Below are 14,206 nucleotides of genomic sequence, written 5' to 3' on the forward strand. Positions count from 1 at the left end.
TATAACTCCATGGGCAACAAAGTGAATAAATAAATGTCAAAAATAGGAAAATATGTTACTTAAACATATGATAAATTTCCAGAAGGAACAACTAAAACTGGTTGAGGTGGGTGGCCCCTGTGGCTCAGTGAGTAGGGCGCCAGCCTCATATACCGAGGGTGGCAGGTTCAAACCACCCTCAACAACAAAAAAACCCACAACAACAACAACAAAAAATAGTCAGCATTGTGGTGGGCACCTATAGTTCCAGCTACTCAGGAGGCTGAGGCAGGAGAATTGCCTAAGCCCAAGGACTGGAGGTTGCTGTGAGCTGTGATGCCATGGTACTCTACCGAGGGTGACAAAGTGAGACGCTGTCTCAAAAAAAAAAAAGGAAAAAATTGAGCCCTTAAAATAAATAAATAAATAAATAAAATTGGTTGAGGGTGAGAGTTAGTAAAATCACCTTTCTGTACTATTCTGTTTTAAACTGTGCATAAATTAGTTTAACAAAGTATTAAACTAGTTTTTAAAAAAGAAAAGAAAGGGAAAGTTACCTCTAGCTGATTCATTTACAAGAAAAGAAACTGAGGCCCCAAGATGGGAGAGCTGACAGCCTCCCAAGGTGGCAGAGTATAGATAACACATTAGAGTTACAGTGTATGAGGCCAGAGCTTTGCTTAACCTGGACAGGGACACTCAGAGTGGCTGGTGTGTAAATGCTTTTTAATTATTATTGTTATTGTTGTTATTATTATATTAAGACATTTTTAGAATATTTGAACAAAATTGACCTGTCCTCATTCTGATCCTCTGTGCTAATCATCTTACCCTTTTTTATTCATTCAATTACAAGCAAATTGACAGAAGGCATTTATATGAGGCAGCTTAAACCCCAGCTAATGGAGTGCCTAATGACTAATTGATCAGATCCCAACCCAGAGAGCAGCTCTGAGTGGCCTAAAGGAATTTATGCAATTAGTTTAGGTTTGGTAGAAATTGAGTGCATATGAAAGTAAGCTTTTTATGGTCTTGATTTATGAGGGCTGGACATTAACTATATCTGGCAAGAGGTGAGCCGCCTAGCAAAGCCTCAGGCACTAGTGGGCTCTGTCGCAGGCAGGGATGTTAGGATTCCGAGCGGAGCTGATGTGTGTCTTGGGAGGGAGGTGAAAGAAAGTGGAGGAAAAGAAGATGGTGGGATTGGAGATGCGATTCAGCCAGAGATGCCCAGTGCAATTACGGTGATGCCCCTCCCTATGTAACTCAAAGCAAAAACAATCTTATATACTAAATATGTACAAAGGAGTCCAACAAATATCTGGTTTTCCCCAGGATGAACTCTGGAATTTGTGTATGTGTATGCAATCCTAAAAATTAAAATCTTTTAAATATTAAATTAAACTACATATACAGAACATACGCGGAGCGCGGTTTAACAACCCAGTTTGCCTCCACTGCCGGGCAAGGCTGCGCGGGGCTAAACTGAGGAGTGGGCCCGAGAGCGGACAATTCATGCGACGAGTACTCCATGCGCTGGGGACAGGGAGCCGCAGGTGACGAGGACTCCCCGGGAGGATCCAGGATCTTGCAGCCACGCGGGCTCTCCCCCTGCGACCACTCCTACAGCAGCGCAGGGGACTCCCTAAGCCCAGACGCGGAGGGGAAGGCCCCTCCGGAGGCGCCGGGAGGAGCCTGCGAACCCTGACCCAGCCGGAGAGCCCTGGGAGCCAGGCTGGTGCGGAAGCGCCGTCGGGGGATGGAGGGAAACCTGACCTGATCGGAAAAGAGCGATCGAAGGGGAGACTAATTTGTCCGCCGGGGTCCTCGTTGGCTCCGCCTGCCCGCCGGGGCGGGGTTACCGCGGGGGCCCAGCTGCTCCTGGGAAGAGAAGCAAGGTGGGGGGTGGGGGGAGAGACTTTCTGCGCGCTGGGGGACGTGCCCCACCTCGCTCTCTCACTGGCAAATACGAGTTTCTCGCTGGCAAAGTTGGACCGAAGGTCAGAGCACGTTGAGTGAGAAACGAGTGAACACGCAGACACAGAAAGGACCAGAGGCGTGAGACAGCGCCGAGGGGAGGAGTGCCCCAAACCCGAGGAGCACAGCGGGCATTCCCGGCTCCCACCGTCTCTGCTTGTGCAGCCAAATCTGAGGCTAACCTGTGGCCCCTCCTCCGCCTTCACCCCCAGGTGGCCCGCTTCTACCCCTTGCTGGGCTGGGTCTCACCTGGGAGTGGAAGAAGCGGGGGAAAAAATGGGTATCCGCCAGATTTCTCCCCTGAATTGCTGTGTTCACCACTTCTGGCCAAGTTACAAAAACCCTCTGTGCCTCCATGTTCTCATCTAAAAATGGGATTTATAGCTGGACCTATCCACGGTGTGGCTTAGGAATTAATAAATTAACTCACATAAAGAGTTGGTAACAGTCCCTGGCATACAGGAATCCTTCTGTACGTTTTAGATACCATTATTCATTTATTCCATAAACACGAGTGGACCGCCCACTCTGTATGAAAGCGTGTGTGCGTTGGGTTCAGAGAGGCAGGATGAACTGGGAGGCCTGGCTCACCCAGAGCGCACTAACAGGTGAATAAAGAAACAAGGTTCTAGGTAGGACTAGGAAAGAAGGAAAATGGGTGGCCTGAGGGCTGACTGGGGAAGAGCTATTTTAGGTAGAAGAAACCAGCTAAACCTCTGATCGCTGGACTCAGTCAGTCTCTCTGTCAGTAGAACCCATGTTAGGTCTTTCTAGTGCCAGGGCCAAAAGGTGAGAGCAGGGCAGGTCAGGGAAGGGGGTCCAACCCCTTTATCCCCTCCTCTTTGCACCCCTAAATCACTGCCCCTCCTTAGGAGAAAGTGTGATGCAAAGACATCTCAACACCCCTACCCCTGCCACCCCCACAAATGCTGTATGTTTCTGGGATTCTGATGGGGGAAGTCTCAGGTTCAAGGACGCACTGACTGGGACAAGCTTCTCTGTGGAAACTTTATATTTGCACCAGGCTCTCCTGGCCATGAGCAATTTCATGGCCTCTGCCAGAGCCTGGCCGCCCAGTGTGCAGAGCACTTTTGTCCTCACTGCTGACCATTGTGCATCAAGCAGATACACCCTGCAACCTCATTTTACAGATGACTAGACTGTGGCTCACAGAGGGAAAATGTTGATCCTGCCTGACTGCAAGCCCTAAACTCACTCAGGAGCACTGCCTCTCACTTTTCTGAGTAGAAAGAATGTTTTCAAACAACTAAATATCTGCTAATGCCTACTGTGTGTCAGGCCCTGGCCTTACATGATCTTGGTGAATCATCAGAGCAATCACAAGAGTCTTTTTTCCAATTTTACAGATGAGGGCACGTTGGGTTAGAGCATCAAGGTCACTTACTCAAGAAGGTGATAGAGCAGTTATTCCATCCCAGGTCTGTCCACTCCAGAGCTGGAGCTATTATATTTCTATTTCAGCAGGAAAGTAATAGAACCCAAGCCCAAAAGCAGGCCAAGAGAGGGTCAGGCACGCAGGGCAGGGCAGAGGTCACCCCCTGGTCTTTTTCCTTGACTTTTCCTCTGGGTTCCCAGGTCACACAGCAGCCCCGGTGTTACACATGCCCACTACAGGGTGAAGACCAACCTCTTCTATCTAAACAGGAAAGAGACTGACCGACTTTGAATGGAAGTTCATGATATGGACCATCACCTTAACTCTGACCGCCCCCCCAGGGATGTTCACCTACACTGATGGTCTTGTTCTTCCCTGCAGTCACTAGAATCCAGAGAGGATTAGGCTGAAGATATGCTTTCATTTTGCAAAACAAAACTGTATTCATTTCTTAAACAGATACCTAGTGTCTGCCACTCTGGGCCAGACCCTGAGCTGAGCTCTGGGCATGAAATAGTGAACAAAACTAACACTATCTTAGGCACAGCAAGAGAAAGCCACTGGCCAGAGATCACACAGCTCAGAAGCCTCTAAGTTTACCTGCCAGGGCTTCAGCCAAGCACAGCAAGCCCTAGTTTGAGCCAGGCAGGGCTCAAAGTCCCACCCTCAGATAAGGTTGGTGCAGCTTTCCCCACAAACAGCCCAAAACACTGACCTCAATTTCTTTTGGTACAGTTAAAGAAACTGGCAGCTGAGGGAGTGTTGGACAGTGAGTGTTGCAAGCTAGCAGGATTAAGAAAAAGAAAAACTGCTACAGGTGCTGTTGGCATACACCTTCAATTACTCTTCAAAACACTTTTTGGAACATTTTATAGCCCTCAGCGGAGGCTGAGAGGTGATGTGACTTGCCCAAGGTCACACGGTTAGGAAGAGGTCCACGGGGCGGCAAACTATGTAAAGTCTAAACCTTCTGGTACTTCCCCAGCCCTCCAGAGGTCTGTGCCTCCGCCGGGCAAGTGGCAGAGGCAAGGACACAATTCCGGGGAAACCACATCTCCGGTTGCTTCCTGAGCTAGAAGGAGGACAGAGACTGCGGCGCCGGCCGGGCGCACTAGGTGGGAGGAAGAAAGTGAAGCGCTTCGCAGACGGGATGGCGGCTCCTGCCTGCAGGTAGAAACTGATCAAAATACTCGCACCGGGCAGAATCTCCGGCGCCGGTAGGGGACCAGGCGCAGAGACGCAAGTGGTTCTGGAAACCTGGTGCATCCGGACGGTCCTAGAGCAGCTCTTGCACTCAAGCTATTTCTTTCTTCCTCTCCAAAAAAGTCTCCCAAACTTTTGCGGTTGTTAATTAAAAAAAAAAAAAAACTCAATAAATAACAGAAGTGAACTTTTTGAAAAGGGAATGGAGGCAGATATCGTGTTCTTTCCCGGGCCAGAAAATGCGAAGGCTCTTACCTGCAGGGAACCTCGCAGCCCGAAAAGGCGCTTCACTTCGGCGCGGGACGCTCGCTCACGGCCACCTCCTCTGCAGCCCGGCTGGGCTCCGGCCTGTGTTTTATACCACTATAGGCAATTAATATTGCATCAGCCGTATTTTAAATTTTCAAAACCCACAATATAATGTAATGGCATAAGGGCATTTATTATTAAAGGACACCCGATGGAGAGGGAGGTGGAGGAATCGCTGGGGCTGTTGCACACGATGGGGGCGAGGGGCTGAGGCCCCAAGAGCTGGGGGTGATCCATAAGTTCCCTTTTACGGTGGAGGAGGGGCGCGCTGCCAGGAAGGGAAACCTACTCAGCTCGGAATTTTGGGGTGGGGTCTGATGGCCTGGAGCTCTTTGAGGACGCAGCAGGTGAATGTGCAGATGAATCCCAGGCTTGGGGCATTAATTTTTAAGTCAGGAAAGTGTTCCTATGGTTCACAAGTAAGAAGATTTTCTTCCCGTTTTAGAGGGAACAGAAAGAAAGAAAAGTACTGGCATCTGTTGAGTACCTACTGTGCGCAGAGCACTATGCTAGGTGCTTGATCAGTCCCCCCACAGAGAAGCCAAGAGAGTCCACAGAGTGACAATTCCAAGCAGATTTCTGGAGAGACACCAAAGGGGCCCCAAAATGTGCTCTCCGGAAGCACCTAACTCCCTCTTTGCCTCTATCCCCTTACGTCCTCTGCAGCCATCTAATTTTTAAAAATTTTTGTTTCTTATTAAGCCCAAGAACTACTAGATGCCTTAAATAAACAGTCTTATCTGGCCCTGACAGTAACCCTGAGAGATAAGTATTAGCACCTTCATTCTGCAGACAAGCCATCTTAGAGGAGGCTTAGACAACTTAAAAAAAAAAAAAAAGCCTCAGGATTGTTCAGCCAAGTGAAGTGGAGTCACTGGGGCTTGAATCCCCAACAGTCAGGCTTCAAAGTTTGCTGTTGAAGTCACGCTGAGGAACAGAGTCTGATGGATATGGCACTCAGGGAAGCCTGGAGGAAAGTGCCTTGAAACCTTGAGGTCCAGAGACCAGGGCTGGATCTCCCCGGAGGAGATCTGAGCTAGAGTGTGAGAGTGCCTGGAAAGATGAGATGGCTGGGATGTAGAGGAGATGGCTGGGGGCCTGGTTGGAAAGAAGTGACAGCCTAGTCCTTTTGGGTTCTCATGTGTTAAAAATCATTTCCAAGACTAGTTAGTACCCCTCAGCCTTTGAGAAAGAAAACCACTGCAATTCGGGTTGAAAAATAAAGCATTTATTTAAGAAGTTAATTAAAGGGGTAAAGAGAAAAGAAAATGTAATATTTTATTTGTATCTATTTGGAGAACGAAACCAAAGGTCACACGGCAACACACAAACTACATAAAGCAACGAAAAAATAAAATACGACTGGACCAGAGGAGTTGGGGGGAGAAGTGTCCAGGCCACCAGTTTTTCTCCTTTTCTGGAGCAAAACTGTAAGTGAACCTCCACTGAGAGACACTCACATAAAGGGAATGGAAAGAAGGGGAGTTAAATAAATAACAAGTTAACAGAAGTTGCTAATAACAACAACAATAATAAAAGGGCAACGAGGTTAGATGTGTTGGAAGGACTTGCATATGATGTGGAGAAGTTACAGTCACTTTCGTGCAGCCGGCTCTACTCTCAGCTGGCAATCTGGCAAGAGCCGCGAGCTGGGGTCGGAGAGTCCTCGGTAGGTATGGAACACTACCCACCCCTGCTCTCCAGCAAGCGGTAATTACCTCTCAAATGCCAGCAGGTCCTGAAGGATGACCAGAGCTGGTGTTGGTATACAATCCCAGCGTTTTCAGTCCCCAGACTGGGCTCACCTTTTCTAGCGTCTCCGTGGAGAATAAGAGCTGGAAGCCCGAAACTCCCCACACACTTTCCCTGAACCTAATATTCATGCTACCTTATGAGAACTTACAGCAAACCAAAGGATGAGAAGGATAGAGTGTAAGCAAGGAAGGGCGTATAAGGCTATCCTTTGGAAACATACGTGTATTTTATATACTCTAATAAATCTCCAGCACATGTTCGTGTCCCATTTAGATATTCTAAACTTTGTATTATTTATCACTTCCTTTCCATCCCTTTACCCCGCGCTTAGTAAAGTGCGCTTTCACCCTAGCTTCGGGCGATCGGGCCAATTCACCATTTTCTGCTTTGGAGCTCCTGTCCCCAGGTCGAGCCGTTCAGCGGTCTAGGGCAGATTTCAGCACCACGGACAGCGCAAGTCCCTCCTGGCCCGCCCTTCTTGAATTTTTTCCGAGTGCCAAAACATTTTTGGTGGGATTAGAAAAGAAAGAGAAAAGGAAGGCGGGGAGGCAACCTGGCGGGATAAAGGGGAAAGTCTGTGGCTTCGTGGGGGGAGAGCCTAACCTGCCCGGAAGCGCCTCGGAGTTCCCCATAACAGCTCCCCCAACCCGGGGAGGATGCGCACTAGGCTCTCCCAGCTCCCAACGCCGCGCCCCACCGCAGTCAGTGGACAGCCGAGTACTTCATTCGTTTCTGTTTCTGTCTCTGGTTGCAAAACCAGACCCTCACCACGTTCTTTTTAAGGTCCAGTTTCTCAGCGATGGCCGCGATCTTCTCGGATGAAGGACGTGGCTGGATGGCGAAATAGGCCTCGAGTGAGCGTTTTTCTGGCGCAGCGATGGACGTGCGTTTGCGCTTCCGCTCACTGCCGTTGAAGAGCTCGGGCTTGCTGTTCTTCTCACGGTAGGCAGCCTCGGCCTCCTCCAGCCAAGCCTGGAGCACCGGCTTGAGCGCGATCATGTTGTTGTGCGACAGAGTAAGAGACTCAAACCTACAGATGGTGCTCTGACTGAGCGAGCCCACGCCGGGGATCTTGAGATTGGCTAGAGCTGCACCCACGTCCGCCTGGGTCACCCCTAGCTTGATGCGCCGCTGCTTGAAGCGCTCGGCGAAGGCCTCCAGCTCGCGCGGGTCTGACTCCACGTCGCTGAGGCACGCGGGCATGGCGCTGTGAGGAGCCACGGCATGCGGGTGACTCATGCCCATGGCCTGGTGCAGGTGGCCCATGGCGCCCAGGTGGTGTGGATGGATCTGTGCGGGCATCACCGAGTGCTCTGGGGCGCCCAGGCCGCTCACGCTCAGCGTGGGCGAGATGTGCTCTAGCAGATCGCCTTCGAGGCCCTGGTGCACGGCGTGGTGCGGGTGTGAGGTGAGCGCAGCTGGATGGGAGATAGGCACGGTGGACGAAGTGGACGTGCAGGGCACGCTGCTCATGGTATGGTAGGTGGCGTCGGGCTTGAACGGATGGTTCTTGCCGTGGGAGACGATATCCACCGCCGCCAGAGCTTCGGCGCGTGCCAGCAGGCTCTCATCAAAGCTTCCAAATATATTACCCTGCAGCTGCAAGCGAGAAGGCGCACAGCACGGTCAGTGGGGAATACTGTCAACTCAGGATTAAAACACATTTTCAAGCAACGAAGATGCGTCTCCTCAAAGCCCAGGTCATAAAAATTAATACGGAGGCAGCAGCTCTGCTGGAACAGACGTGTGGATCAGAGACATGAATGAGAGAGAGCGCGCCGGGAGAGAGCGCGGGGGAGACAAGGAGAGGGGTTCAGACAGCGGCGATTGTTCTGGGCGACATGAAAAAAACATGAAGCTAGTGCCTGTCAAAAAATGTGCCTTAGAGCGGTAATTATGCTCCACTACGTACCTGCGGGGCTGGGAGACAGACTCGGCGCATGGCCTCGGAGCCGGAGTGCAGGCTGGAGAATTTGGGTTCTTGCAGCACCGGGTGCATGCCGAAAGGCTGCTTGGCGTTCATGGCCATCATCTTCGCGCGCCTGGCAGGGTGGCAGCGGGGGACATGGAATCAGGGTTGTCTCGCTAGCTCGCTGCGCTCCAAGTGAGCGCCGCTCAGCGCCCGCGCTCCCCTCGCCCTCTCGCTTGCTGCCTCCCCTCTCCCCCACCTGCTTCTTCACTCATCTTACAAGCAGCCTGCCAGGAAGGGCCCGGGCGCGCGCAGGCGTGCTCACGCGCTCGGGGCTCGCAGGGGCGGCCCGGGAGGCGAGGCGAGACAGCAGCTCGTGGCGCGCCTTTCTGCGCCCGCGGCTGCCGCCCCCTCCGCGACATTTATACCCGGACCTGGCCTGTCCTCTTCCAGTCCGCCCCGCCCCGCCTGGCTCTACTCCTCCAGACCTTCCGGGTTCTTTCTTCTTCGTAGACTTTTTTTCCTCCTAAAGTCCCAAACCTCCTGCCCTGTCCCAACTCGAACTGAAGGGATCGAAAGGTAGCCTTGGACTGAGCCTAGGCAGGAACTTGACCCTACTGTAAACCACACACACACACTCTCTCTTTCTCTCTCTCTCTCTCTGGCCCCTTCGGCCGGCTGCCGCCAAACTGTCCATTTCCAGGGAGCTCCTGGCCTCACGCCCGAGCCGTCCACCAGAGTCTGGCCCCATAGTGCAGCGAGCAGGCGCCTCCAACCGCCCAGACGGGCCCCAGGGAGGGTGAGGGGCTGCCAGAATGAGCCCCTGGTGACGCCCTCCTAGCCCAACCTCCCGCCAGGATGGAAGAAGGGGCAGTAACTGCCTTCCCGGTCAGGAGTGGCTTCCTCCCCACGTTTGCCTTTCTTGCTTTCATCTGAGAAAGACCACAGGTCCACTCTCCCGTTCTCAACCCTCCAGTCTACGTAAGCTTACTGAGTAGTTTAGATTAGTTTGGGACAGTTCAGGATGGTGCCTTGGGTCTGAAGAGTCAGTCCGTGCACTTCAGCTGGGCAGCCCCATTCCTCATAAAAATGTCTACCATCCATGAGCTCCTAATAAGCGCTAGATAGTTAGGCAACTAGCTCATGGGACCCTCACACCTGACGAATGGAGTATGCGCTGTTACCCTGTTTTACAGATGAGGACAAGGGTTAGAGGGGTTAGTGACAGCTCAAGGCCACATAGGTGTTTGGGAGCAGAGCCATTCGCTCCCTTCTCCAGTTGTCCATCCCACAGAGAGTTGCTGATGGCTCTAAGCCCGGCTCCATGTCTGACTTCCAGGGCTCTTGCCCGCTTAGCCTCCTGGTCTTCCTTCCCCAACTTTCCCAACTTGAGAACCCAGGCTGAGTACTCCTATTCCTTACCCTATTTTCCCCTCTCCTTACCTCTTCTTTTTTCTCCTTCCCCCCACACTTTCCCCCCTCCAACCCCCTGCACTAGTAAACATCTTGAATAATGAATGGGGAATCCTGGGACCGCAGCTACACTGCGCTAACTCGGTTTGGGAGAGAAACCCCATGGGCCCAGCTGTGCTCCCCAAGCCACCGCCTTGAAGGCAGAGGTCTTCGGGATTTAGGGACCTCACCAAGCCTTCCAGGTCAAGCGTGGGGCTGGGGGTGCTGGGGGATGCCCTTGGATTTCCCAGAATCTTTATGCAATGAAGGACCAAGGTGGTGGGAAGGACCACCCCTTGGCCTAAGAGGAAGCCCCAACTAGACCAGGCTTCCTGCTCACCTCACAGCCCTCCAATCTCCTCTCTTTCAGTCCGAGCCCGCCTCTGCTTGATCCAGCTCTGAGACTGGGGAAAAGGACTCAGTTCAGGTGGGGAAGCCAAGCACAGCTCTTTGACTAAACCTCTCTGAGCCTTACCAACTATGAGACCCTGTCACCACACTAACCATGAGGTGATTTCAACGTCTCTGTGCAGCAGTATCCCCATCTGTAAAGCAGGGGTAATAGTTTCTTTCCCACTGACTGCTGTGAAGAACACACTGAGATAAGCACTTGGCACAGTGCCTGGCACATTGAAATCATAGAAGAAATGTTAGTTCTTCTCTTCTTCCTCATCTTAAAAAGAAAGTGTTTAGGAGTGGGAATAGCCCGAGCCATCTCCCTGGAAAATAGTTTGTCTGCAGGCGCACACCATGGTTTCTTCATCTCCGTTCATCCAACACTTGCTCTGTGCCAGATCGCATGTGGAAGGCTAGGACACAGATGTGAACCATATTCTATCACTACCTTCAAGGAGCCACCAGTCTAAAATCCACAGCTGAAGATTGATTGTAAACTTGGCAATGCAGTCCAGAAAATATAGATTCATGAGCAAGGCACAGAGCAAGGGTGGTGGGATTCCTAAAATGCAGAATACACATCAGAATGTGGGCTTCAGGAAGGTTGGGTTTTGGTCTGCCTTCTAACACTTAGTCAGAATGCTGGCTGGGTCCCTCTTTACCTATGAGAAGTTTAGCCATCTGGACAAGATGATTGCTAAGTACTTCCAGCTTTAACAAATGACTTCCATTCTGGTTAATTTGAATGAAACACATTTTCAACAAATCAGAAACTTCTCTCCAGAGAGCCTCAACTCCCCCTGAAGCTAAATGCAAACATTAGTTTATCACTCACCAGCATTTAGTACCACTCAGTCTTGTTTTCTGCTCAACACTAGAACCCCAAAGGGAAAGCAGAAATGGGAAGTGGGGATACTGGAACTGCATCTTGCCTGGCCCCAGGATGCCCTGAGACCCACACTCACTCCATAATATCCTGGTTGTCTGTAAAGCCAAACCCCCATAAAATGGGAGGCAAAGGCTCAGCAACATCCATCTTCTTTCCTGCTCTGTCCCCTTAGGTGCCTGGGAGATAGATAGGGGCCAGGGTTAAGGTCATACCAGGGTCAGATAATAGAAAACTAACTGGCCCTCTTAAGCCTCTAAAGTCAACCTTCCCCTCACTAGCTCCTACTTTAGCATCCCTAGGTATGAGGATCACAAATTTTAGAAAACACTTATGCCCGGTCCCCTATGTTCCCTGAGTTTTTCCCATCCATTCCTCTGAAAAGGTCTACTAGCAGCTCTAGGCAGCCACAGTAAGATGATATCCGTCCTTAAGGACCACAGTTTTTGAGAAGGCCCTGGAAATAACAGATTGGAAAAGACAAGAGGGGAAAGACTATACAGAAAGCAACTAGGGAGGAGAGCCTTAGAAAACAGTTGATAACAGCTTGTGTTCTTTCTAGGATTTGCAAACTGAAATTCTGTCCAGGGGCAAATCTAGTAAAATAAGTTAGTAACTCCAGCTGGTGGACAAAAGGAAGATTGGAATGGTGATAAACTGGAGAGCACAAGCCCCCTCCCATGATATTAAATTACAATTTAAACACGCGCACACCATTTATGGGACAAACTAAATCTGAGTGTCCAAGTCAGAACCACAGAGCTTTTGTGCAAGTGACACATAAAGACTCATTTTCATCATTCTACAAGCATTTTCAAAATGCAGCTGAGTCTTGTGGTAGATCCTGCAGTTATAAAGGAAACTGCTTCGAGATCTCAAAGTCTGTCATGGACAGGGACATAGAATTGCAGCATAGAATGCTAAGCGAGGGCGCTAAGTACTCCATCCTTTAGAAGGACTAAACTTGTAGAGATGCAAAGGCCCGGGGTAGAGGCAGAGGCATTTTCCTGTGGGCCAATGGATCTCAACTTTTTAACAAGAGTAGAAATCATCCACAGCATCTTAAAATACAACACCCCACGCCTATATGCAAAGATTTTGACCACCTAAACTTGCTCTGGATGTTTGTCATCTGTCTCATTATCATCATTATTATTATTTTAAAACTCTGTCCTAATTATGTAAGTTTCACAGAGACTCGAGTTTTCCTTTGAGCTCCCAGTGTCTTTTGCATCGTCCTTTATCATCTCTTACTGAGACACAGTATTTAAAAAAGAAGAAGAAAGAAAGAAGAACATTATGTTTTGTGGTCTCTGCTCCTTAAAGAACTCTGAGACTTTTCTGAGAGTGAGTCTTATGTTTCCACTGCTCATGTCTGCAAACCGGACACCATAGAGGAGCTCAGTATAATTTGTGTTGCATGCATTCATGAATAACATCCTCCGTTAGACTCTTGCTACGATGGTGGTGACAACAAGAAGAGCCATTTACAGAGTGGTTCTTGTGTACAGGGCTCTGGGGCCAAGAGCTTTAAAAATACTATGCACTCAATCTCCACATCAAGGCTATGATGTTGATATTATTATCTTCACTTTACCATGAGGAAATTGAGGCAGAGAAAGATGAAGTAGATTGCCCAGGGCCACACAGTGGTGGGTGGAGGATCGGAACCCAGCTTCATCTGGCTCTTGACCCCATACTCTTAACTAACATCCTGGCATCCTGGGCTGGCACCAGTTACCTGCCACCCCAGCCCAGGGGCTGAGGGAATGGGGTGAGCAGGTTTTACTTCTCATTTCTAGAGGCTCAGAGACTGGCCAGGCTCCAGTCCTGCTTCCGGCCCGGGCAGCACTTGGAGAACCCAGGACTACCCTCAACCACTTCGTTCCTCTCCAAGCCCCACCTAGGAGAGTTGGGGAGGAGGCAGGGAGGGTGGAATGGGAGATGGCTGCGATAGGAAAGCCCGAACTCAAGATGCCATAGTGTGGGAGGCAGCTGGCGGGGCTGCCTGGCCAGGTGTCCCCAGCCGCGCGCCTCGCCTCCCTCTTCCTTTCTCTCTTCTCCTTTCACAAACTTCTCACATGTACTCGCCGCCTGCGCAGCTGCTGCGGACTCGCCTGTCGGCCGCTGCCTCGCATTGTCTGCGAGGGCTCTGACGATCCGAGACGCCCAGAGGGACTCTGGGGCCGAGGCTGAGGGCGGAGCACCCCTGAGGAATCGGCACGCGCCGGGAGCCCTCCCCTTCCCCGGGTGCCCCGCGGTGAATAGAGCGCTGGAGCTCGTGCGGTAGGACTGAGGCAGGTGCTTGCCCTCTCCTGACCTCAGTTTCCCCTTCCGAAGAACGAGCGGACCCAACCAAGGGGTCTCTGAGAGTCCTTCCCAGTTACACTCTTTCACTGACCGTGTACTTATAGAGCACCTACTATCATATGGGACAGTCACTGTGACAGGAGATAGAAATTCAGCGGCAAACAGGACAGCCCACCACCCTCAAGAAGCTGAGGCTTCTGCAGATGGTAAGGAATAAAAAAGATAGCCACAAATAGTGATCATTGCCACCGAGAAAAGAAATCAGAGTGATGGAATAGAGAATATATGGGCAGAACAGGAAGAAGTGACCTTTCAGTCAAGGCCTGAAGGATAACATGAAAGACAAAGGGACAGCAAGGACAAAAACCCCATGGTGGGGGCACACTTGGGTGTCCAAGCAAGAGCTAGTAATAGAGGGCTTGAGTGGCTGGAGCATGGTGAGCCACGGGGTTGGTGGAAATGAGGCCAACCAGGAGCCTACATCCCACAGAAAGGGAGGGTTATCCTGACAAGAGTGGGGAGGTGTCAGCTGGATTTAAGCAGGAGCATGATGGAGTCTGAGGTGTCAGCTGGATTTAGGCAGGAGCATGATGGAGTCTGAGGTGTCAGCTGGATTTAGGCAGGAGCATGATGG

General features: G+C 50.8%; 1 protein-coding gene across 1 annotated transcript; it reads right to left on the reverse strand.

Moving 5' to 3' along the window:
* Nucleotides 1-7,245: 7,245 nt before the first annotated feature.
* POU4F3 (POU class 4 homeobox 3) lies at nt 7,246-8,740 on the reverse strand. The gene is made up of 2 exons (XM_003782077.1): nt 8,532-8,740; nt 7,246-8,218 (listed from the first exon to the last, which is right to left on the reverse strand). Exons 1-2 carry the CDS (start codon nt 8,649-8,651, stop codon nt 7,322-7,324), a joined length of 1,017 nt encoding a protein of 338 aa, XP_003782125.1. The 5' UTR covers nt 8,652-8,740; the 3' UTR covers nt 7,246-7,321.
* Between the last annotated feature and the right edge of the window lie 5,466 nt (nt 8,741-14,206).

This window comes from Otolemur garnettii, unplaced genomic scaffold, assembly GCF_000181295.1.
Source record: "Otolemur garnettii isolate 467f Iridium unplaced genomic scaffold, OtoGar3 scaffold00003, whole genome shotgun sequence".
In the NCBI taxonomy this organism is placed as follows: Eukaryota; Metazoa; Chordata; class Mammalia; order Primates; family Galagidae; genus Otolemur; species Otolemur garnettii.